Source organism: Artemia franciscana, chromosome 14 (genome assembly GCF_032884065.1).
Source record: "Artemia franciscana chromosome 14, ASM3288406v1, whole genome shotgun sequence".
Classification (NCBI taxonomy): domain Eukaryota; kingdom Metazoa; phylum Arthropoda; class Branchiopoda; order Anostraca; family Artemiidae; genus Artemia; species Artemia franciscana.
In genome coordinates, this window is record NC_088876.1 from 8029844 (window position 1) to 8057140 (window position 27297).

The 27297-nt window shown below is 33.8% G+C and overlaps 1 protein-coding gene and 1 long non-coding RNA gene across 2 annotated transcripts in view; one reads left to right on the forward strand and one right to left on the reverse strand.

Annotated features, from left to right (window-relative positions):
* LOC136035272 (polynucleotide 5'-hydroxyl-kinase NOL9-like) overlaps window positions 1–10382 on the reverse strand; it is a 36883-nt gene extending 26501 nt beyond the window's left edge. The window contains exons 1-2 of the mRNA XM_065716948.1: window positions 10283–10382; window positions 2152–3270 (exon numbers count right to left, since the gene is read on the reverse strand). Coding sequence (XP_065573020.1) covers window positions 2152–3241 — 1090 coding nt within the window. The 5' untranslated portion in view covers window positions 3242–3270; window positions 10283–10382. The remainder of the gene's footprint in view (window positions 1–2151; window positions 3271–10282) is intronic.
* Window positions 10383–10484: 102 nt separating this feature from the next.
* Window positions 10485–24822, forward strand: LOC136035273 (uncharacterized). Its single transcript, XR_010619385.1, has 3 exons — window positions 10485–10621; window positions 18836–19012; window positions 24722–24822. It is a non-coding gene; the product is annotated as an uncharacterized LOC136035273 (long non-coding RNA).
* Window positions 24823–27297: the final 2475 nt, after the last annotated feature.

Sequence of the window (27297 nt, forward strand, 5' to 3'; positions counted from 1 at the left end):
AACGTTATGAATGCAGTTGTGAAATTTATGAATGCAATAAAAAAAAGAAGTAAAGACATCTATAATTAAGTAAAGACATACTATATGTAATTAATATTAAGTAAATTATAATTAAGTAAAGACATACGTAAATTTATATTTATTAAGTAAAGACATACTATGTCTTTATTTATTTAGTAAAATTATATTTAAGATTTAAAATTATATCTTTATTTATTAAGTAAAATTATAATTAAGTAAAGACATACTATATGTAATTACATCTATAATTAAGTAAAGACACAGAAAAAAAGTAAAGACATCTATATGTCTTTACTTACATCTATAATTAAGTAAAGACATACTATATGTAATTAATATTAAGTAAATTATAATTAAGTAAAGACATACGTAAATTTATATTTATTAAGTAAAGACATACTATGTCTTTATTTATTTAGTAAAATTATATTTAAGATTTAAAATTATATCTTTATTTATTAAGTAAAATTATAATTAAGTAAAGACATACTATATGTAATTACATCTATAATTAAGTAAAGACACAGAAAAAAAGTAAAGACATCTATATGTCTTTACTTACATCTATAATTAAGTAAAGACATACTATATGTAATTAATATTAAGTAAATTATAATTAAGTAAAGACATACGTAAATTTATATTTATTAAGTAAAGACATACTATGTCTTTATTTATTTAGTAAAATTATATTTCAGATTTAAAATTATATCTTTATTTATTAAGTAAAATTATAATTAAGTAAAGACATACTATATGTAATTACATCTATAATTAAGTAAAGACACAGAAAAAAAGTAAAGACATCTATAATTAAGGCTTTTGAGTTGGGAGTATTGCCGCCGGATCTGGGCCTTATAATTCCCAGCGTATGTACCTGTTTGGGTGTAAGTAAGATTTTTTTTGTAAAAAAATTACTATACTTCTGTTCCTTTGTGAAATGCGACCTGCTTTTCGATTTTTTTCGACGATGAAAGAATGGGGAAGGGGAGTAAAACAAATTTTATTTGATTATCTTAACAGTAATTGGAAGGAAATAACAATCTACGAATGTAAACAAACTGCAACCGGAGCTAAAATGTCAAGCCCCATAAGTGTCTTCAAATAGGATCTCTTCATTTCTGCCATTTTTATCATTTTCTCTGTATATCATTTCTTGCACACTTTAATGATTTATTTTAGTTTTTATTAGTTATGGTTTGCATATTGTAAAACCAAAATATTCAAGCTTTTTTAATTTGTTCTATTCACTGTCTTTTATTTCAAAGTTTGACAACATAGTTTTATATTTCTATATTTTCCTTCATAAATTAAATCGTAGTTTGTCTAACAAAAACGATCAACAGAAACGAACTTTAATTTTAATTTTAAACTTTTACATTAAAAATGCAGGTTATTACACATAGAACGTAGTGACATTATAGATAACACATAGGGGCATTAATCAGGCTGTAATCCCAGTATTTGCCCCTTCAAAATGGCCATGTTGTTTACTTAATAAGAAATAAGTGTCTCACTTGAAAAAAAAATAGGAAAAGATTCCACAATAGGTATTACTGAAATACAGGAGCCAGGATTTTAGACTTAGAATATGGAAGAGTCGGAATCAGAGTAAAAATGGAGAAAATCTAGGATTAAATAAAAGCTTCACAGACATGACATAAAACAGCTTTCCAAAAATAAAAGTATCTAAAGGCTCTTTTAATTATTATTAGTCAAAGAAAAACTAGGCCTCAGAGAACACATAAAGAACAAGAAATACCCGAGAATTAGTGAGAGGCAAAGCGAGAGAAGCAGGGAGAGAGAGAAAGAGAGAGATATAGAGAGTGAAAGATGGAGAGAAAGAGAAAATGGAGAGATAGACAAGAACAAAGAAACAGAGAGGGAAATCAGCTCTCTTTGACGAAGGAAGAATCAGAAGAAACATAATTTTACGTTCGAGAGAAGAATCAGTAAATAGCCTGCATTAGAAAAAAACAACTGTCAAGCCAAATCAGAGTCAATAAAATAGACTAAAAAGGAAAGGGAGAAAGGACTAAATAAAACGGTTGCACAACCAAATTTGACTACATACTTGTGATTATATCAAAAATAAATATCTTGTTTTAACGAAAATTCAACATTACTTACAATGACTACTGTTGCTTAGTTCTGTGATGCTTCCAACAATGTCTCTCCATTCGTGATTCCCTTCATAATAACGTGCTCTCAAGTAATAATTCTTAGTTATAACATTACATTGTAACTGTCGACTCAACTCTTTATGTGATTTGACCTCTTCCCCAGATAAGTTACTTTCAAGGGTCACATCATTCCTAAGCAAATTTTCAGTCACGTGCTCATCAAAAAACTTTACGATTTTATTATCAATTTTCTCAAGAAAAAGAAGAACTTCATTAACATCGACAGTTTTATCCATATCAACATTTTTATTACGCAAAAAAGTTGCAAAATCAAAATCACTAATTGAGCCCAGACAGTTGACCACTACCAGACTATAGCCTCTTGGTGAATATATTTCGTAAGATTTATCGGATGCTTTGCAAACAGCACCCATAATTTCGACATCACCTTTCAAAACCGTGAGTCTAACCCTCCCTTTTAGAGCAAATGAACAATACTTTGGTATGTATAACAAAGCCTTATTTGGAAAAACTGAAAAATTTAATTGTGAAGTTAATTTTTCAACAGTTTTTGGTATAGGCCGGTCAGACATTTTAGGTGATTGAACGAATCTTGTTCCTACATCTAGTCTTTTGCCTTTTGAATCTTTATTTTCTTTAAATTTCATTTTCTTGTTATTTTCAGTAGTTGGAGTCGATTCCATATTGGGTGCATTTGGATGCTCAATGTGACTTTCACTCAAACTGTTTTCTGGATGTTCCTCAATATATTCAGTGCCATCATTGGTGGAAGAGCTGCTATAACTGGAAAGCTCAACAAGAGCTTCTTCATTTTCATGATTTACTAAAGAATCTTCATTTGGTGGAATGTTTGTATCCAAAAATCCAGTTTTTGTAGATTTTTGTTGGTCAACTCTTCTTTTTTTCTTCTGAACACCTGGACTATGTAGGCGAGTTTTATTGCCTGTTTGTTCAGGCTGAGATTTGTACATACTAGCTGCTGGAGCATTACTTTGAGGTGACTCATTTAGGCTATGGGTAGGAGCATATTTTTTTAGGAGTTTTTGATACTTCTTGTTATTCAGGTCAATATCCATTCTTTCTCAAAATCCTTTTATATTTCGACCTAAAAATACAAAAAACGGATGTAAGCATATAACAAATTAATCCAAGATTTACTATCTTTTAGTATCTAAGGAGAACACAGAGCAGCTATATACCTAAATGCTGACTAAAATTCGGTTTACAAACTATAGACTGCTACCAAAAGACAAGAACATTCTGGACGAAAAGTGTTTAACATCTTAAGGGCTATGTTAGTGAAACAGTCATGAGTTCGCTCAAATATCAAATTCTGAAAGTCTCTCAAAATTTTATTAACTTAGTTAAACTCTTGATCTTTCAAAATTCAAAAAAGTTTTTCTAGTTATTGTACATCGGTATCGTATTAATGTCAACAAAAATCGTCAAAATATTCCAATGCTAGAAGCACTTTCTAAAAGCCATAAAAATTTCCTTGCACAAAATTCAAAATGTGACCTTGGTGATATTAGGAAAGCTTGTCGTTTATGATTCCAAAAACCTTAATTTCATGGTAGGCTACTTTCTAAATTCCACGAAAAAGTCCTCAGAACAGAATTCAAGGTGCAGGATTAGTAACACTAGGAATGCACTATTTTTTGTGGTTCTCCTCCAGACCCCCCCCCCCGTTCAGAAAACTCCAGTGAAATATGTTTTACGTTTACCAATAACAAACACTATCTTTAAGCAATGGACAAATTACAAAATTTGAAGAGGTACTTAATCTTCTTCAAGGGGGTCCTCTGATTATTTTGTGGCTAGTGAGAGAGGGAGATACCTCAAAGGATGGACTTTAATGCCAAAAGATCTCAGCGCTCACCAACCAACTGCAAGGGATATTTTTTGGGGGAAGATTCTTCACAGGGAAGTGTTTTTCCGGGGGTGGGGGTGATGGTTTCCCTCTAATCACTTTTGACTTTTAACAAGGGTACTAAAACTTTCAATTCCCAATTAAATAATAAAAAATGATTCACAAACATGATTAAAAAAATCCCTACAGTGTTGAGGGCATGGGCTGTTATTGGAAGTTACCCATCGTTAACATTTAAGATTTTTATAGAAGAGATGGTGATATAAACTTGGAAGAAGGATCATTCGATTGGAAATTGAAATTTCAAGTTAAATTTTGAATAATCAAAGGTAATCAGAGAACAATCAGGTTGTACCTCTTAAGCGCCATTTTTACCCCACATGCATTTGATCAAAATAAAAAAATTACCCCTCAAAAAAATTGGTGGGGCTCTTTGGATTGAAAATCGAAAGTTCCAGTGTACCTTTTATGAGTTAAAAACAATCAAAGGGCTTCCACTCCCTCCTCTTTTTTCCCATATAAGTCCAATCGATAATTTTGAGATGAGCAATTTATTTAAAACAGTTCAAAGGTTAAATAACTATGCCTCCAGGGTTCACAATCCCTAGCTCCTGGTGCAAGGGCTAGAAGCTATGCGAGTTGCCTATTATTAAAATGCAAGGTCTCCTCCTTAAAGACATATGATCAAAATTCGTTATTTAAATTCACAAAGGACTTAACACCCATAAGACCTTTTGGAAGTGTGATCTGGAACTTAAGAAAGTGAAGAACCAAGCCAGGTTTTGGTTGAAAATGTGGATTGCTTGTGGTAGACCTTCAAGTGGTCAAGTTTTTAGCATCAAGCAGAGAACAAAATCAGTTTATAAGCGTCATCTTTGTGCAGTTTGGTTTTCAGGCGCTGAATTTCCGACAAATGGTAAACAGTGGCAAAATGTTCTGAATGTGCCGAAACTCGAAGAATCTTCTTCTAGTGATATTATTCCAAGACTGTCGTGGATTAAACATTATACTTTTTGGAACTGGATTAAACGTGTATCTTTTCTGCTATTAATTATGATGTTCATAGCCGTTTTACTGCTTTAGTGGCAAAGGTTCTTCCTAATAGTGTGAGCCAAAGACATATTATGCCTGTTGATAAAGCTAATATTGTGAAATCTCTTTGATGGTTAAAGTCAAAGTCTTGTGACCTTGATGGTATTTGTGCTACTCATCTTGATCTGAGGTAAGCCGAACTCCTGTTGCATCTTCAGTTATTATTTCAGATATGCCTTTCAAGGTCTATTGTTCCTGATTCATTTTTATGTGGAAGTGTTACTACTATATTAAAGAAAGGAAAAGATCTAAGTTTGTGTCGTACAGGCCAATTACCATCGCCTGTACTCTAAGTAAATTATTTGAGTATGTTCTACTCCCACATATCAGTGAATTTGTTAATTATGAGGCTAACCAGTTTGGGTTCCAGTCAGGTCTGAGCTGTCAACATGCTCATCGTGTTTTAGCACAGCTTATTAAGGAAGCCACTCGGAATAATTACAGTCTTTATTTTTGCACCCTTGATATATCTAGAGCATTCGATAGTGTTTGCCATGCTCAGGCTTGGTATGCTCTTAGTCAGCTTGGTGTGAATGTGTCTGTGATTCTGGTTTTGAACTTTGGTTTGAAGTTGAAGTTTTGAAGGTTCTCTCTCCTCATATCTTTAATGTTTCTATTGAAAATATTTTGTCTCGTATATGTAGTTCTTGTTTTACAGGATTCACAGACGTATCATACTTAGCTTATGCTGACGACTTGCTTCTTATTAGCCAAACTGAGACCGGTTTAGCACGTTCTGTCTGATCTGTTGCTGATGGATTTGCAAGAATTGGATTATTGCTAAATGTAGATAAATGTGAATTTCGTATATTTAATGGGGTTAGTTTGTCTAATCCTTTGGATTGCATTTCTTTACTTTTTTTTCGATGAAAAGTTACTTTTTTTCGATGGCTTGGGATTTCTGTTTGCAATTCTTTAAGCTCTTTTTGTTTTCAGATGATTAGGGATATTCAATTTAAGCTTAAATTGGGGTATTCTAAAATTGTTGGAAATTGTGGACATTTCCGGCAACAAGCACTTACAAAGCTGTGCTCAAGTTTCTGTGACCATTCTGTGTTATTTTGTGCTGTTTTTTTTTTTATGCTTTTGAATAAAGGTGATGTAAAGAGGGTCAAGACGGATTACTATTGGTATTTAAAGTTCCTACTTTATTTACCATGATCATTTTGGAACCAAAGGTTAATTAGTAAATATCAGGCAATGGATATTGTTCTTTCAGTAGAAAAACTAAGTTCAAATTTAATTGATGAAGTGCCAATCTGTCTTGGTCCTAACAATCATCTTATCTGCCTCTTTTGCTAAATTGTTAATTTTTTTTTCTTATATTTGTGTTATTTGTTTTTGTTTTTTTTGTGTTCTTTGTAGTTCTTTGTTTTTCTCCTTGTACTCCACTTTTTCCCTTTTGTAAGTGGGTAAGAAATAAATTATTATTATTATTATTATTATTAAAGGTCAGATATTTTCAATACATATGTTTATTACTTAACATCCAGAAAGATCTGAATCATGTGAAAAAAAGAGAATCATCCACTAGTCTCAAGCATCATGCTGTACTCATCTGAGACATGGCTGATAACCCAGACACAGCTAAGAAGGGTCAATGCTGTTCAGGCTAGACACAGCCACCAAGAAAAAGGCTTCAAATGGTATGAGAAGATCCACAATACTGAGATCCTGAAGACCTTCAAACTGACAAACCTCTCTACCCAAGTAGAAGCCCACTCTCTAAGGTGGTATGGCCACCTACTCTATCTCCTGCTAAGTACCCCTGCAAGGATCATCTTGTACTTCAATCCCCTGGAAAATGGCTGGAAACACCCTCAAGGAAGGCCATGCACTAAATGGGCTGATGTAATAAACCAATGCCTGCTCAATTGCAACATTAACCCAAATGAGGCCCATCCTTAGCCTAGACAAGGCTATTTGGAGAAGACTGACGGAACCAGTTCCCTCTATGCTGGCAACCCTGCTGAGCAAGAGCATTAAGTCAAGTAAGTCAAGTCAACAATATTTATTTTAAAAAAATAAGGTAAATGTTTTGCTGTTCATATTATTGACTTAAAAATAAAGTGAACATAGCCTACCACTTGATGTCTTTTTTATGCTCTTCCTAAACATAATAATCACTTTTGCTGCAACTGAATTTTGTCCCCCTCCCCCTATATTTCATCCAGTTTCAAGTAGAATATGGAAAAATAGGGCTTCAGTTTAATGAAAAGAAATCAGATGTGTTGTTGTTTAATGCTAAGCAAGGGTTTGCTGTTGATGTTAGGCTGGGTGGTGCTACTGTTTGGCTTGCTGAACACATAGTTTATTTAGGGATCCCTATTGATTGGTCTATGCTTGAAACTTGTCATCTTTTGCAGAGTCATCTGCAGAAACAGATCTCTTTAGCATATAGCTGTGTTGTAGTTTATAAGTGTCAGTTTGATTGGCGGATTTTGGCTCATCTGTATAATGCAATGGCACTATCCCATTATCTGTATTTAGGTCCCTTTTGGAGGATATTCCAAAAGAAAGATAAGAAAGAATTGCAGTCTACATATTATAAATGTGCAAAATACCTCTTATGGCTTCCACCATGGACAAGTAACTGTATTGTGACAAGTTGGTATGGGATTATTGACCCTAATGAAGCAATAATAGCCCAGATCACCAGATATAACTGTAATATTGTTACTCATCCTTGGGTAATTATTTTGAGGCAATAGGTTTTGTTTTTTGTAGTTAGATAAATAAAAAAAAAAACTAATTTTTTTAGCTGAAAGTAAGGAGCGACATTAAAACTTAAAACAAACAGAAATTACTCTGTATATGAAATGGGTTGTCCCCTCTGCAATCCCTCGCTCTTTACGCTAAAGCTTTTAATTGTTTTAAAAAGTAGAATTGTGGCAAAGAGTCAAACTTTAGCATAAAGAGCGAGGGATTGCAGAGGGGACAACCCATTTCATATACGGAGTAATTTCTGTTTGTTTTAAGTTTTAATGTTGCTCCTTACTTTCAGCTAAAAAAATTAGTTTTTTTTATTTAATTTCTGAACGTTTTTGAATTAATGCATGTTTGGTTTTGGCTCTCTGCACATAAATTATTAAAATGAAATTTGTATATTGATTCTTTTTTTGGCTAAATGGCTTTCTCTTAGTTTTGATCAGATGATTTTGAGAAATAAGGGGTGGAGAAGGAGGCCTAGTTGCCCTCCAATTTTTCAGTTACTTAAAAAGGCAAATAGAACTTTTAATTTTTAACGAACGTTTTTATTAGTAAAAAATATATGTAACTTAAGAATTTAACTTACATAACAAACTTTCATAACCTTATATTTTTATTATGTATATGAGGGGGTTTGTACCCTTGTTAATACCTTGCTCTTTACACTAAATTGTAAGTTTTGTCCCAATTCTTTAAGAATGACCCCTGAATCAGAAAGGCCGTAGAATAAATAGTTGAAATTACTAAAAATACTTTAGCATAAAGAGCAAGGTATTTATCTCCTTCTAAATACCTTGCTCTTTATGCTAAAGTATTTTTAGAACCCCTCATATGTGTAATAATCTCTGTTTGTTTTAAGTTTCAATGCTACTTCTTCCTTTCATTTGAAAAAACGTTTTCATGTTTATTTTTCATTGTTTTCTTATAGTAATGCTAGAGAATCCTGCGCCCTTTTCATTGAATTTTTCTTCCCCCATGACAGATTCCTCCTAGGAAAGATCCTCCAACATAGCCCCCTCTCCTCAGCCCCACCCCCAAACAAAATAAAATCCCCCTGAAAACGTCTGTACACTTCCCAGTAACCATTACTATATGTAAACACTGGTCAAAGTTTATAACTTGCAGCCCCTCCCCCAGGGATTGTGGGGGAGTAAGTCATCCCCAAAGACATAGTTATTATGGTTTTTGACTATGCTGAACAAAAAGGCTATCTCAAAATTTTGATCCGTTGACTTTGGGAAAAAAATGAGCATGGAAGGGGGCCTAGATGCCCTCCAATTTTTTTGGTCACTTAAAAAGGGCACTAGAACTTTTCATTTCTGTTAGAATGAGCCCTCTTGCGACATTCTAGGACCACTTGGTCGATATGATGACCCCTGGGAAAAAAAAAAACAAAAAACAAATAAACATGCACCCATGATTTGTCTTCTGGCAAAAAATACAAAATTCCACATTTTTGTAGATAGGAGCTTGAAACTTCAACAGTAGGGTTCTCTGATATGCTGAATCTGATGGTGTCATTTTTGTTAAGATCCTATGACTTTTAGGGGGTGTTTCCCCCTATTTTCCTAAATAAGGCAAATTTTCTCAGGCTCATAACTTTTGATGGGTATAACTAAACTTGATGAAACTTATATATTTAAAATTAGCATCAAAATGCAATTCTTTTGATGTAGCTATTGATATCAACATTCAATTTTTTAGAGTTTTGGTTACTATTGAGCCGGGTCGCTCCTTACTACAGTTTGTTACCACAAACTGTTTGATATCCATTTGTTCTTTATTTTTCTTGTGTTTATGTTTTCTTTTGTAGTGTGTTTTTGGCTTTTTTTTATCTTATATTCTATCTGTTTCTTTTGATGGGAAATAAATATATACATACATACATACATATATACCAGTTCAGGGTATATATTTGCACAATTAGGAGGAAATTTAAACTTAGATCTTATTAGTATCAGAAATAAACTTTATCCCCTCCCCCTGCTGTGAAAATATACTCCCAAAATTGGGATTGCCTATAGCCTATAGGGATGAGGTTAAAAATAATTTATGGCAAAAGTAATTATTATATTTGGAAAGATCATAAAAAGGCATCAAGGGGTATGTTCACTTTATTTGTAAGTCAATAGGCTAATATGAACAGCAAAACAGCCTATTTACCCAAAATAGACCTAGACTATGATTCAAGCAATAAAAACCATTAATAACTATCCTACTTAAGGTTATATCAGTCCAAAATAGGGGGGGGGAGCTTTGTCATGAATGAATTCTTTCAAAATTATCTGTGACACTTATTGTGTACAAACGCATAGGCCCACCTGAAAATCAAGTGCAAGTTCAGGGTAACACAGCCTTAAGGGAATGAAATACAACATAATGTTTTTTTCCAACAACTAACTCTCCATATTCTAGTATATTTATTGGTATATGTGTATTAACTTACCTTTATAAAGTATAGGCTACTAACCATGTCTGCTCATTTTGAAATCTTTGCTCATGAAATAATGTTCCGATATAAAATCCTGGGCTATAAAATCAAAAATTTGTTGGTATATACAAAACTTGTATGAAATTCATAATGCAGATTTTCAAATTTCACTAATTGCACTTACAAAACTGAATTCTTACTTTCCAAAAAAATTAAGATTTTTTTCTCGTTTCATGATTTCATTTTTCATGTGCAAATTAGATTTTTCACTTTAATCGTCAGCAGCATTTTCCGCTTTTTCCGAAATAGTTGAAAATCTTAATCACAATGGATAAACCAGTAGTTCTTGCTAGAGTAAGTGATATACTTCGTAAATTAATCTCATTCTGCCATTTTAAAGTAGCTTTAGGTCAAAATTACAATTCCAGGCATCTCTGTATATTTTTAAACAGCCTTAAGTAGGCTATAGGGTATGACTATTTCAATCACTCTGCCTATTCTGGACATAATCTTTGGTTGGATTGCAATATGTCCAATACTGGGACAAAAGACAACAGGTTATTTGTAAGCAACCCAGAAAAATGTATGGATTTTTCTGGTCTTTAATTAAAGTCTTTTGTCCAAGTATTGGACATGTTGTAATCCAATCTAAGATTCTGTCCCAGAATAGGCAGAGTGATCAAAGTGTCCCAGTACCAGTTGCCTTACTAGCCTACCACAATTTTCAAAGAAATGACTGCTCAAAGACTAGGCCTACCACAATCTTCCTGAAACTACAACACACATTTTGTTATAAATAACCTAAAACTACATAGAAACCTTCTTTATACTCTGACATTAGAGTAGCATAGTTGTTCTGCCCATCAACTAAGGAAGTTATGTTTTTAGAAAATATGGTAAAATTCTAGTTAATTGTCTTCTTGTTATCTCAGAAAGAGTTTAGGTTAGGAAAATGAAACTTTCTGGGATGGGTCTAAAGGCTAAAGTATGTCCCAAGAATGTATTTGAAGCAACTCCCTCCACTCCTTCTCCCTCTAGAGGGCTCTGACCTTTGATGACCTTTAAAAATATGTGTGTTATAAAAGTGAAACCTTGCAAAATAGATCTTCTGCTTAATTGAAGTATAACAAAAAGTTTTCAGCTTCGTAACTTTGCTCAATTCCATTTTATAAGGTTTTAAAGATATGCAAATACATTTTTAAATTATGAAAAAAAAACATTGATATGGCTAAAAATTCTACTCAAATAACAGGAATTGCATTTTCAGAGCTAAAGGCAGAGTAAAAGTAACTAGTAACTGAAAATTAAGGTAAAATGTTGTTTTGTCAAAATGTCAATTGATATAGACCTGTCATGTAGGCAAATTTCAGGGCCCTCTAGAGGGAAAAGGAGTGGAGGTGGGTACTTTAAAGTACACTCCCAGGACATACTTTAGCCTTTAGATCCATCCCTGAAAGTTTCATTTTTCTAACCTAAACCCTTTCCAAGATAGCAAGAAGTCAATTAACTAGAATTTTACTGAAAATATTGCTATTATTGAATTTAAATCATAAAAATGTTGGGTAAAATTCTAGTTAATTAACTTTTTGCTATCTCAGAAAGGGTTTTGGTTAGGAAAATGAAACTTTCAGAGGTGAATCTGAAGACTGAAGTATGTCCTGGGAAGGCATTTAGAGCAACTACCTCCACTCCTCCCTCTAGAGTGGCCTGACCTTTAAAAATATGTGTGCTATAAAAGTGAAACATTGACCTTCTTAGCAAGAAGTCAATTAACTAGAATTTTGATAAATATACATTAGTTCAATTTTACCAAAATTCTAAATAATTTCCTCATTTTTCAAGTACCATAGGCTACTTCTTTTGTCAGCATGAGGTAAAATTTTACTTTAGCTATTTTCATCAATATTGGAAAGGGGTTAGCTTAGGAAAATGAAACTTTCAGAAATGATTCCAGGGCCAAAAACATAGCTTGGGAAGGTATTCCCAAGCTTCTGTGTTAACCCTCTTCTGACTTCTAAGTCTTACAAATTGGCCAGCTTGACAGGCCTCATTTTCAGATTTCTTTGTTTTATCTGGGAGTTTTATACCTGTTCAAAACCCCTAGAGCAATGTGTCATTCAAATCTAATCAAACAAACCAGCTAATTAAGGCCCTGTAGAACTCTAAGGGCACAAACTACAAATGGCATTTAATTTTAGGAAAACATGACACAGGAGACAATCTTCAACAATCTGTAGAGTCAAAAGTTTTTTTTAGAATTCTTAATCTCTTACTTTTCAAGAAACAGCAGCAATCACTTCCTTTTGTGTCTGTGTTTTAATGATACTTGTCATTAACCTTAAAGAAAACCAATTTCTGAAGTTCTTTAAACCAAAAATTAAGAATTTTTTTTCAGACAAGTCTTTCAACTTATACCAAAAGTAGAGAAAAATACTGCATACTATTTGGTCCAAGTCCTAGATTCCTGAATCTCCTTTCAACCTCTGTCAAAACATTGTGATGAAAACATGTTTTAATGGAACATAGACATGGTACCCAACTGGCCAAAACACTGCCAAAAACATCTTTTTACCCTTAAATGGATATGGATATTCAATATGACATAATTTTGTTTGTATTCATCAGAAAGAAGAGAAAAATCTTTCAATCCAATTAGAAAAATCTTTCAATCCAGTTTTTTTCTAGCTGGATTACATTCTATACCAGCTTGAAGTTTCCATGGACAATAGGGTGCAATCTCCAGATGACAAGGCTGGTCAGAGTAGCTCTGAGTCATCATATAACATATAGGCCAGCACCCCCTCCCCTATAAAATTCAGGACCAAATCTCTCATTCACGCCCCTTGGTAAATTTCAAATTAAAAGTCTTCAAAGCATCTATAAGTTTTAAAGCTAAATTCAATACTCCATAAGGTACATGCTTTTTCACACAAGTTGAATTATTTGTTATTGCAGTAAGCAAAAATGTTACACCAAGCAGAAAAATTCCTTTTTGAATTAGCCAATCAAAATCAAATCTCTATTACTGGTTTATATGAACTCAAAAAACCAGAAGGGAAAATCCTTGTTACTAAAAGTAACTCTTAGGAGTGGTGACAAGTCAACATATCATGATTGAGAAATACCAGGGGTATTGCAATATTTTCAGTGGAGGCCACCTGCCCAGGTCATCTCCCTAGTTCTTGTTTTAGAAATCCAGTTTTAGTATTATTTGAATGTGAGGGAGACAGCCAGAGCAAGCATTTGAGTTCTGGCATTAATGTGTACCATTCCATGCTAGAGTTTATTGAAGTTGTCTTATCTAAAGTTGTATGTGAGTACAAAAATAAAATAAAATCATTGTTTATTAATCATTTTTTGTCTATGAACTAAGGCATCAGCTACAGTTCCTCTAGTCTTTCCAGAACATTCCCAATGGAATCTATATAGTTTAGGAGACCTGAACATCACTGAGATGATTCTATCTCCCAGGTTACTGAAGATTATTCACAGAGCCTTATTATTCTGTTAGCCACTTAGCTTGTGTGAAAAGGCACATATCTATGGAGTATTGAATTTAGCTTTAAAACTTATAGATGCTTTGAAGACTTTACCAAGGGGTGAATGAAAGATTTGGTCCAGAATTTTAAAAGGGGGGGGGGGTGCTGGCCTATATGTTATAATCAGTATTAACCATTAACTTACTGTTGATAGTAGAAGGAGAATCATTAATAAATATGTTAAATAGTTTAGGACCCAAACGTTTCCCCAAGAAACTCCAGTCAAAATTAGTTTAGAAGAAGAAAGAACATGGTTACCAGAGTCATCAACTAGCTGAACACACTGAGATAGCTGGTGAAAAAATCTAGGATTCAGAGCTGGGATTTCTGTTCAAGCTCAACTACATGTCACTTGATTTCAAGTTTCTTGTGATAAACTTTGTCAAAAGCTTTAGAAGAGTCCAGCAAAATCATGTCAGCAGGCAGCTCTGTATCAAGTAAATTAATGATGTGGTCATACAATTCAAGGAGATTAGTATCAACATATCTTTAACAAAGAAAGCCATGCTTTGAGCTGTGCAATAGAATATTTGCTCGGTGATGCCAGATAACTGTTGAATTGACTACTTCCCTTAAATTGCAGCTGGGAGCAATCTAAGAATTTCCTCCTAGTAGGCTCTGTGAAGAATTAAGGACAAGTTGAAGACTCATGGGCTTCCCAATCATATTTCTACTCAAAGTCACTCTATTCAGCATCCACTCTTCATTTGAAAGTGTCAAGACAAGTTGCAGAGACAACATATTCTGACAGTCTATCCCAAAGGCAGGTGAATCTGTTTGAAAAGAACTGATTTCTCTGGTGGAGTCTGCATGACATCTTAGACAGTTTCTTTGAGTGACACCTGATAGAAGAGGTGGCAGCAAACAAGAATACATCAGGGATAATGTTTGTTAAAATAAGTTTAAAGGTAGTAATGACATCCCAACATTTTCACCTGTATGTTAGGCTTGGTAGTTTGAGGTTGTGAAGACATTCACAATGGGGGAATGTTTGGAATTTGCTAATCAATTTTCTTGCTTGCCTTTGGACTGTTTCTTAAATTAATTTGTCTTTTTTGCTAGAAGGGGATGCAAGTGTCATGCCAAATTCAAGTTTAGGTTGAACAAGAGCTTTATATAGGGTTGTCTTCACTCCTGGAGTGTGGCTGCTGATAGTTCTCTTTATTTTTCCTAGGGTCTGGTTAGCTGATGAAGCAGTAATATAGTAATAGAGTCAAAATTATGTTTCTCATCAACCAAGACACTTACATCTCTATCCTAGTGGTAGCCTCAACAGCCTCAAGTGGTAGGTCATTGAGATTGTATGCAAAACATAAGTGGTTTTCTCCAAAATGAAGGACATGTCTCTCATTTATATTACATTGAAAAACTTCTGCATCAAGTTGACTTCTGATACCACCATTAAATTTGGAATCATCTGCATATAAAGTTAAATAATTATGTACTACATTTGGGCATCATTAATTAAAATATTGAAGAGGGTAGGGCCAAGGATAGTACCTTGCAGCACACCACTGTTGACTAGCAATGAATTGGAATGAATCAGCATTCCATGAGATGTGAATATTCTGACCTGTTGAGTCTAATCATCAAGAAATGGCTTAATCCAGCCAACAATTTGGCTGTATGTTTCTGCAGTGTGTAACTTGACAATTGGTCTCCTGTGGCAGACCCTATCAAAGGCTTTGGCAAGGGCAACATCAACAGGAATTCCCTTGTTTATTAGATATGTAACAAGATTGTAAGACTGTAGTAAATTTTTGTCAACATATCTACTACTTTGGTAACCATGTTGAGAATGATGAAGGATGCCATTCCTTTCAAGGTGTTTAATAATAGTATCATTAACTATTCCTTCAATCACTTTGAGAACAGAATAGGTAATACTGATTGGCCTGTCATTTGCAGCAGAATTGCTTTTCTCCTTTTTGAAAACAGGAAAAAGGAGGAAAAAGGAGAAAATTTGCTTATCATTTTGTTTCCTAATTGATTGAGTTTACTAAAAAGTTTTTTTCTGTGATCTTTTCTTTTTGCTTTTCCAGCTCGATCACTTCTAGAATCACTAGATTCATTTCCTGCTGGGTCAGAATCGATTGTCTCTTCTACTTCATCTTCCTCAAATGACAAATGCCTTATTGGAGACTTTTGTTGTTTCAGTCTTGGTCTAGCATGTACATGCTGGATTTCATTTTCCCCTTCTTCATCACTATTATTATTTGCCTCTAAGCTGCCTTCTCTTTGTATGGATGGAGACCTTTTTGAATGTTTCTTAACATTTAATCTTTTTTTAGTATGTCCACTCTGCTTTGCCTTTGGCTGGTTTTTCCAATCCACTGGAAGTTGTGTTGCTTTGATTGATTTTTGGAAGATTGCAGCTAATGGGGGTAGCTAGGACATCTTTAAAATGTTCAAAAAGCCAAGAATGAATATTGTCAAGGCCCTTAGATTTTGAATGATTTTTTAAGCTCTAATTAGGCAAGTGATGTTTCTTTCAGCCAACACAAATCATAAATAATATAACAAGTCTTTTCTTTGTCCACTTAGAAAATAGGCATTGCTCAGTATTTTCTACTTTTGACTTATATATTTGAATTCAGTTTTAACCAGCTCTATTGTACAGCTCATCCTATCAGTGAGCTATTATGTGCTTTTGGTTTGGAATTGAAGCATAGCTGCTGAAACCACAGAGGTGAGATCAGCTATACTCAGTGGTGCAAAGGTTTTGGGCTAAATGGTATATTTTGAGTAGTTCTATGCACAAGCAATATTTAACGTGGCAGCATTTATAGCTTTAAACTCATCCTCACTAAGAGCAAGACAGCTCAGACACATCCATTTCATGTAGGTATCACATCAGATTTAGAGTTCTCACAAAGTTGTCTCAGACACAATATACATCTCTCAGTTTTGGAGAACTATTTTGCATGTTTGTCAGGCCTTATGGAACTGTCATTGCAGGTAGATTTTGCAGAGGCTTTAGACATTATTAGTATTGAAGCTCTGACAGCACAACTTCAAAGCACATTTGTATATCATGCTTTGGATAATTTGCAGCTCAACATTCTATTTCATTGCCTTGTTCACAATTCAATAAGATGGTTCAAGTAATAGAGAGTAAGAGAGAGAAAGGTTTATTTAAACAACAATTGTAGCTCAAATGGTTAATTTGATGTTGAAATATAAAACGTGTTTTTATGCACTATATTAGGGACTGAATATTTTGTTGGAACATTTTTAAGAAACAATGCCAGAAAGATTTTGGGTTATCTTCAACATCCTGAGTCAATTTTACTCAACATTTCTGTTCAACTTCTTGATCTTTTTAGGTTGCAAAAAGTTTTCAAGACATGATAATTTTCTGATGTTTTTTTTCTATTATGATTGCATGGTTGATGTTTTCAGTTAATTAGCCTACTAATATTGGTTCCAACTCAATCCCATTTGATTAAACCCCCATGTAACTGAAGCTCCTTGCAGCTGAACCACCACACAACTGAACCCCATTTAACTGAGCCCCTGTGCAACTGAACCCTTGATGACTAAACTCTCATACAACTTAAATGCCACACTAACATTGGGTAAAACACAATTTGGAATCTTTATATGTTAAACCTATTTAGTAACAATGTGTGAGGGTTAGAGTTTTACATAATGTTGCTCAATTACATACTTGTTTTTTTACCATACCCCTGTTAGTGTCAATCTTGTCAAAACAAGTTTATCTGTAGATTGAATCAACAGTGGCAAAATTGAGAATCAATAAATGTATGGGAAATATATCATACAGGCTATATATTTGGGTAAGGGTAGAAAGATTAGAAAGGTTAAGTCAGGTTTGAGTTGAATTTGTGAGTAAATCAGTTATTATGTTTGGAAAGAAAATTAAAAAAAAGCATCAACTGGCATATTCACTTTATTTGTTAGTCTCTAGCTTAGTATATTGCACAGAAGTCAGATCTTAACCTTAGATAAAGATATATTATTTTCTTTAGTTGTAGATTGAGTCTGAGTCTCCTTTGCTTTGGCTTTAGGTTTTGATTTGAATAGGATTTAAGCTCTATCATGTTTTCTGTCCAAATTTAAAACATATCTATCATCTAATGGCCTGATAAATCATAATTTTGCAAATTTGTAAGGCTTTAAACACTTAGGGCATTGTGTATGCTTTAATTCTATTTCTGAAAGTTTTACTTTAAAAGTTAAAGTTCTTCAAAGGTCAGGACCCTTTGAAGAGGAAAAGATTGTAGGTGAAACTCTGAGTTTTACCTAGTCATTAGGTATTTATGGTCAGAAAAATTAAATTGTGTTTTTTAAATTGCATAACCAGCTGCTTATTCATACCCTTAATTCAGGAAATGCAACTTAATAATTTGTACATCTGGTATCCATGTGGTAGTAGTATTATTGAATATCTCAAGCTATCTCAAGCTGTTTAAAAAGCTTCATATTGATATAGAAATAAATCTTTGTCTTTGCAGCAATGATTACAAGATAGTTTGATGACTCATGTTGGGGCCATATTGTACTCACTCTTATGGACAAAATCAAAATAAGTACAACTTAACTGTTTATTATATATCTTTTTCGTAATTTACCAATTTGAACAATGTTCAAGTTTCAAGTGTTATGTCTGACTGACTAATCAGAGTAAAGATTAAAGGCAAAATTTTTTGAATCACAAAAATTGGAAACTTGGAACAACAGATTCCCTATGTGCAAGTAGTTTCAGTTTTAATAGGGAACAAATTATTGTTTATACAACTTTGATATCATAATTGAGGAAAAACACATAGCTTGTAAGTGTTGGCCTTTTGTTGATGGTGCAGCTTGGATATAAGAAAATTCATCGGCCACACATTTTGTTGGTGTGTATGGCTTGGGTATTAGAAAGTTGTTTGGGCATATATATGTTATTGTTTCACTTTTTTACATGTGTTACTGGTTTGGCTTGGGTATTTGAAAGTTGATTCATTGTAAAGGTTTTAAAAGGCTCAATGCTATTGTATTAATTTGTAAAATTACTTTAAAGGTAACTAAAGTTCTTGGAAGGACTGGAAGCCAAGGTCAATGTACCCAGGTGAAAGTTGATTTCATTGGTGAACAGAACCGTTCTATTATCAGAAATGTCAAGGGACCAGTAAGAGAAGGAGATATTCTTACCCTTCTTGAATCTGAAAGAGAAGCAAGGAGGTTAAGATAAATCATGGTATGAAAACACTGCTTTCTTATTTTGTTGCTTAATGCTTTGTATTTCAAAGGTTATCTTTTGTAAATGTTCTCATTGTAAGTGTTGGAATTTGCCAGCACAAAAAATAAGGCCTTTGAATTATATTTTTATGTATGTCAATATATGTCACCAAACTACATACAGTTCAACAAAATATTCTACTCCATGTAGTAGTCCTCCATCTACTAATATTGTTGTTCAGAATTACTTGTAAAGCTGGAGGAGGAATAGCCAGAATATTTCTTAAAGAGTTGTCAAAATAATCTAAGCTGGTGCTACTGCTGGGAGTGAGAACAATCTAAAAAATTGGCATCAAAATGATAAATTGCAATTGGAAGGTTTACTTCCCCAAGAAGTGTTGTATAACCCAAATTGGTGACTTAGCTTAGACAAGACCATGTTATTTTTTAATACTGATGCTGCAAAAAAAAAAGAAAAAAAAAAAAAAAAAGTGCAGGCTTAAAAAGGTAGTATAATTGTCTACCTTCAGGCAAACAAAAAGTGGTTAGACTTCAAAAATCTACTACTACTGAAAAATCACTTTAAGCTGGCCATTTGCTTTCTTTCCTGAAGCTTTCAAAAACTCTCTATCCCACTAAACACTTTGTAAGATTTATATCATAATTTGTTTGTCTTGATTTAGAATATACTTGTTCAGCCTGCACTATGCATTCACCATATCACAAACAAAAAAATGGTGAAAATACAAACAATAAAAAGTTTCAAGAATGAATACAGTCAAAGTGGGTTCTCCTATGACTATATCCTGCAAAAGTTCAGGCTCACTGTGTGGAAACTGTTGGCTTAAGACTTCAAAATTCTGTGATTTCAAAGCCACAAGGACCCCAAATGGTGCAAGTCCAAGTGCTTTTTGCTGAAAAAGAAGAAAGACTTAAGACTTTCTGATCCTTGGGTTTCTGGTATTTTTCTCCAATCCATCCCAAATTCACTTTGAATGTATAAAGAAAAGTCCTACTCTTGCTTTCTGTTGCTACCCTTGACATACATTGGAAATCCTTCATAACCTCATTTTTCAAGCAATACAATGCAAGAAAGTATAAGGCAGTAACATGTCGTCTCTCTTTGTTTTTATTTATTTTTTGTATTCTTGTAACAACCCTTTAATGTTACTGTAACTATTTATTGTCTACTTTGTATTGGGAATTCCCAAATTAGCTGAAAACTTAACATTTTGCTAAGAGAGCAAAATGCTTCTGATGTTGTTTTTACTGAACTTTAGTAGTTTTTCCTTTCTTTGAATCTTGAATATTACAAATTAAGCGCATCACAAGGGCTAATTGGATAGGAAGTTGGCCTCTTCAAAAGATTCTATGTCATAAAACTCCCAACAAAAATCTATAACCATTAAAGTGGTAGATTGCATGTTCAAAATCAAAACATGATCATCTTGGAAAAATGGCTTTAGGATTCAGAAAACTGTATAAATATGAATTTTGCTCTATTTCAATGTTATCAGCATTATGGATGAAAATTTCACTTTTAATTATGATTGTTTAGAACTAGAACTATTAGACAGCTAGCTCCATTGGTTATGTTATTGTAAACCAAAGACTGGCAGGATTGATACAAGATACTTGGGTTGCTGTGTGACTGACCATATTTCAGATAATAAGTTGTACAAGAAATGTGGTTCTGTCTATCTTTCTAGGGTTTTAATGAGAGAAAGTTTGAGATGCCTAGGACATGTTCTGCAGATGATGGAGGACAGATTTCCCTTTTCGGCCAGACAATCTCTGAATGGAACAAGTTGTCTGGAAATTGGGACCCATTGGGAGGGTGTAAACAGAGTCTTTGAATAGATTGGGATGTAGGATTAGTAGTAGCATTCTAGCAATCAAGTGATTTCAAACTATGCTCTATTTATGACTTATTTTCTGCTTGTTGTTCATTTCAATGGCTTTTTTAGTTAATTTTTGAGTATTAAAATTTTGATTTTCATTTGATCTTTAGGTAATTCTTCCTGGTAATATTTTCTAATCAACAGCAAAAACCATGATAGACATGCCATGTTAACACAAGGAGAACTAAGATTTTTTATTCACAAACATTGCCTGATGGAGCAATTTTTCTGCCTGTGTGAACCTCAGCTAATATTTAAAACTTAGTTCAAGATTTGCTGGGGGTTGAACAGAAAAATAAACCAGCTTCCTCCTCCCAAAATGAAAAATATCATGTTTCGTTTTTGGCTTCCAATTTTTCTTTTATTTCCTCTCACATTCTTTCAATTTCAATCCTAATCTGCAAGTTTTTTCTTCTTTTTAAAATTGAGTAAAAATATGTGGTTTCTATGCAGGCTTGATTTCTATAATATGTTTGTGCATGCTAAGATTACTTTTTGATTACTTGGCTAAGATTACGTGTTGCCTGATTTCTTATCCATAATGTTTCAAAAGTCTAGTAAGATTGCTATTTGGAAATGTCCTGACTAGTTGTCAGACAAGGTACATCTGCTTACTCCACAAATTGCTGGATAAGTGAAGTAGTATGTAAACGAACATTCAATCATTACAAACATGGAAAACACGGTTTTCTTAATCACAATTTCTCTCTATTTCTCTCTGGGAAATTCCTCCTATTTATAAAATTGACTAGCCTAAGGGAAAGTAAGACAAATGAAAAGAATGAAGAAAAGTGTTTTTGAATATTTTATCTGTATATCAAAATTTAAATGGGATGGTGGAGTACAATATCCTATAGGTAAAAAGAAAAAATATCCTTTAAATATCAATATCCTAGATGACCTAAAAAATATCCACTTTAGGAAGGGAGGCTGTCCCTGTAGTGGATGGGCTGCCTGGCTTCAGTGTAAAGTACATTATACCAGCTCACCCCTTGCAATGGTAAATGCGCCAGAAAGCTTTCCGTCTGAATTTTGTTTAAGTAGGACTTCTATTATTCCAGTAATTTGGTGTCGAACTCCTTGCCAGAATCAAGAAAATTTATGATGAGCAAAACCGTTTATTTCAAATAAGCAATCAAATTATTCTCTTTAACCTTTATCTTACCTTTTCTGTGACAACCCTACCCATATCCCAAAAGTACTAAAAGAATAACTAAATAACCACAAATTTAAAAATAAATCCTGAACGATATTCTACGCCATATATTTTGCATGTATTTTTGAATATTGGGAGAATATTATGGGATCTCATCTTTTCTTCATTATTTTTATTTGTCTTTCTTTCCCTTTGACCTCTCAATCTTACGTGTGATTAAATATAAAAAAAAAAGTTTTTTTAACTGAAAGTAAGGAGCGACATTAAAACTTAAAACGAACAGAAATTACACCGTATATGAAAGGGGCTGCTCCTTCTTCAACACCTTGCTCTTTGCACTAAAGTTTGACTCTTTCTCTCAACTCTACTTTTTAAAACAGTAAAAACTTAAGCGTAAAGAGCAGGGCCTTGAAGAAGGAGCAGCCCCTTTCATATACGGTATAATTTCTGTTCGTTTTAAGTTTTAATGTCGCTCCTTACTTTCAGTTAAAAAAACTTGTTTTTTTTATTTAATTTCTGAACGTTTTTTATTTAATCCATGTTTTGATTTCGGCTCTCCGCAGATGAATAATTAAAGCGAAATTTGCATATTTATTTATTTGGCTAAATGGCTTTCCCATAGTTTATGTTCGTATGTTTTTATTACGTATATGAGAAGGTTCGCCCACTTGTCAATACCTCGTCAATAACTCTGCATTAAAGCTTAAATTTTGTCCCCTGAAACACAAAGGCCGTAGAATAAATAGTTGAAATTACTAAAATTCTTTTAGCGTAAAGAGTGAGGTATTAGGAGGAGGTGAACCCCTTATATGCGTAAAATTTTCTGTTCGTTTTAAGTTTTAATGCTACTCCATACTTCCAGTTGAAAAAAAAAATTCATATTTATTTTCTCATTGTTTTTTTAAATTATGCTAGAAAATGCTGCGCGCCCTTTATGGAAATCTTCTTCCCCCATGATAAATTCCTCCATGGAAAATTTCCCCCACATAGCCCCCTCCTCCCAACCAAAAAATCCCCCTGAAAATGTCTCTACATTACCCAATAACCATTAATATATGCAAACACTGGTCAAAATTTTCAACTTGCAGCCCCTCCCACGGGGACTGTGGGGGAGTAATTCGTTCCCAATGACATAGTTATAAGATTTGTAGACTATGCTGAATAAAATGGCTATCTCAGAATTTTGATCCGACTACTTTGGGAAAAAAATGAGCGTGGGAGGGGGCCCAAGTGCCCTCGGATTTTTTTGGTCACTTAAAAAGGGCACTAGAACTTTTCATTTCCGTTCGAATGAGCCCTCTCGCAAAATTCCAGGACCACTGGGTCGATACGATCACCCCTGGAAAAAAAAAACAAAACAAACAAATAAACACGCATCCGTGATTTGTCTTCTGGCAAAAAATACAAAATTCCACATTTTTGTAGATAGGATCTTGGAACTTGTACAATAGGGTTCTCTTATACGCTGAATCTGATGGTGTGATTTTCATTAAGATTCTATGACTTTTAGGGGGTGTTTCATCCTATTTTCTAAAATAGGGCAGATTTTCTCAGGCTCGTAACTTTTGATGGGTAACACTAAACTTGATGAAACTTATATATTTCAAATCAGCATTAAAATGCGATTCTTTTGATGTAACTATTGGTATCAAAGTTCCGTTTTTTAGAGTTTTGGTTACTATTGAGCCGGGTCGCTCCTTGCTACAGTTCGTTACCACGAACTGTTTGACAGAAATTTCCTAGTGGAATTTTTGAATGGCATTGATCTGTTCTACCGAAAAATAGAATGTCAGGAAAATGGATTATGCAGTGGTGCACACTGTTTTTTGTTCGCAGTGAAGAGAATTGGGGTGTTTTTCGGATGTTCAAAGTCTCAATTTTGAATTTTTCCAGGGGCACTTCATATAGGCTTCTGCCTATTTTTTTCTTTAACCACACAACAAAATAAACGGGGATTGATTATATTGCAGAATATAAGTACTCTGTATTCATAAATTTGATACATTGTGGGATCAATTTTGCTTCATAAAGATGGATACAGTACCCATTATATGCATTATTACCCTTTTTATTACATCATCTCTCTCAATTAAGATGGTTTTTGGTACAGTTTATCAAGTCATTGAATTTTGTCACCAGATTTGGGCTATTCCTAGCTATAAAATTTTGCAATAATATCCATGTGCAAAGGAGGGATGGGAGGGTATCGCTTTGCCCTATTTTCAGATTGTTTGGAAGCACTCCCTAAGAGCAGGAGAAAAAAATAACTTCAAAATGATCAGAAAAAAGAAAGGGGTATTTTTTTATTTAAGTTGCAATAGATTATTGTGAATAATCATACCACTTTGGAATTTCCCAGAAAACACGAACCCTTGGGGACAGGCATGTGCACAAGCTTTTCTTTTATAATAGTGTAATGATAATAAAGATTGAATGAGAAGAGCGCAGAAATTAGGAAAAATTGAGGTTTTTGGGGGGCTTGGATCTGTACGGTCTTGCTTAGGGGTGTACAGATTCTTTCTTGAAAAGGAGTGCTCTGTTGTCCTCTCCCGGTCTGCAGGGATGATAGGCTGAGAGAGAAGGTGTTGCAAATGATTTTTTTTTTTTTTGACTATTTGGATTGTAGTTTTCATTTTCTGATAGCTAAAAGTGATTGTTTCTTCTTTTACAGGTCTTGTCATAAGCTGAAGACATCATTGAGGAGATAGCAAACTCAATAATGTGAATTCGGTTTTGTTCAAAAAAGGCTAAAAAAATAAACTTAAAAATTTATGACTGTGTTTTTTAGAAAAGCGCACTACAATTTTTGTAGTATTGAAGGGTCATGTATGTGTGTAATTAATAAAAAAAAAATATCCTTGGTATTTTATAAGAGGAATAGTTTGAAAAGGTAAGAATGAGTTTTCATCACACGTTGCTAAGTTGTACAGGCTTCGAGTTAACAGCTTTCTTTTTAAAAGATTCATTTTTCAATTCACTGACTATTGGGATAGCTAAGGAATAGACATATCTTTAGAATCAGGATTTCATCCTGAATCTAAACACAACAGTCATTTCCATCGCAAATTTACTTTTCCAGCACCAATCCTCTCTTCATCTCTAAAGACCAAAATATACCTTGAACTGAATTTCGATTTTCAATCTTTTTTTTTTTAACTTTAATTTGATTTTCAGTTTATCAAACAGCAGGAAATTCATTGCATATGTACAATTCTAGGTATATGTTTGACAATTGGTGGGGGGAGGGGTAAAGTAATTCGCGACAGAAATGAATGATATATTTGGATGCGGGGTGAAATTCTGATTCTAAAGGTGTATCTATTCTTTACCTATCTGAATAAAAAGTAAATAAAAAAAATTGCCAAAAAAATATATATATATATATGGCTCCCTGCTCTGATTGATTCTAGAAAGGGTACAAATAAAAGGTGAACTTTGACAATCAAGGAAAACGGATCTCTGGTTATTCATATTAAAACATATTCTCAATCAGTACATGAGACATATTGGCCTTCGTAAGTTTAATTTAAATAGTAAGTTTAATTAATTTTAACATATTGGCCTTCGTAAATTTAAATAGCACGATAATCTATCTCAAGCATCAGACAAAGCCGGACCGCGATGCTGTTCCTCCGACGAACATATAAACCAAGAGAAACGTAAGCGACATTAGATGTTTTCATGGGTAAGTACGCGCGTGGCATTGGTATTCACAGCCTGGAGAACGTGAAAAGTAATAGGGGAATCAAGCTTCTAGGGGATAAGGAAGACCCTAACTCGTTGAAGAGATAAAAAAGGGAAATAATTGGTTTGGCTGTAATAATGCAACAGGTAAAAATAAAATTGGTTTGATAATGGCAAGAAAAACAAAGAATGCATTTATAAGGATAATCAGGGTAAAAATAAGTTTTATTTGAAAAATGACATATGATTTGGGAAATTTGGCGTTTCGCATTGATATTTCACTTCCATAGTTTTAATTTTTTTTTTCTCGAAGGGAAATTATGTGGTCAGTATGAATGCAGACTCGGAACTAAATTATATTTAGTCACTTCCTGTGTTCACTTATGTTTATTGATATTAACCTGATTTTTATTGTACACAGTACTGAGGAGCCCATTAAGAAAAAAATCAAATACTAGTTTAAACATTTTTTGCTTCTGTTCAAAAAAGGGGATAATCAAATATTTAAGTTAGGCTACTAAAACTAAAATAATTACTTGCTAGTCTATTTTCCTTGGTTGGTATTTCTGTTAATTTCAAGATTCTTAAATGTCACTTCGTAATAAGTCCTTGAAATCCCAAATAACAGTGCTAGCTCTACAGGCGGATAAGACAAAGATATTCAAAAGCAGAAAGAGACATTGCAAATTCTGTTATTTACTGCTCAAAGCCTAAGCGATGATAATTTCCTTAGAATGCGACGCTAATCACCCCAAGACAGCTAAAACGAGAAGTGAATGTAAAGAATCAAAAACAAGAGCCCATATGGCACTTGCGACGTGCAGAGGCGCCATTTGGGGGGGGGGGCAAATGCCCACCCCAGATTTTCCAGGGGGCCCAAGCTTCCACCAAAAAGGGTCCTTTGCCGGTCATAATAATAACACTATTTGCTATTAACCATTGTAAACTTTGAAAGCAGGTTAGATACATAATCTAATTCTCAAGTTCTGTCAAATGCCCGTTTCCTAGATGATTATATTAATATTATAAATTCTGAATATTTGCAGTAATTCCTCTAAGTTGATAGACTAAAATAGGTCAGTTCCTGCCCTATAATTTCTTGATGGAATCGTCCCTTGTTATCTTCCAATTGCACTACATAGAAGCAATTACGCGAGCGACGAAATCGCTGTCTCAGCAACTCCATGCCGTCGCCGTCGACTTGGTTATTTCTCGATCGCGCACCCTGATTCAGGCCACAAGAACCGAACTCACCGACCTGCGCTCAGATGCTTCATTTGTATCGCTTTTCAAGAAGGCTAAAGAGTGCAACAGAACTCGAAATTGAAGTACCTGCTGTGGATGGACCCACGACAAGACCCTCCGCTGTTGGTCAGAAAGGACGACCTTGAAGAATTCAAAGGATCACCAAGCATCGGAAATAATTTGTGACAAGTTTGACGCTAGGAAAGAATTTCATCGAATCTGGTAATTGGACTACTACTTTGGTGGATGAAATGAAGCAAGAATACTTCAAAACTTTTGACCGTCTACTAGTCGAATTTGACAGAAGGCTAACAGATA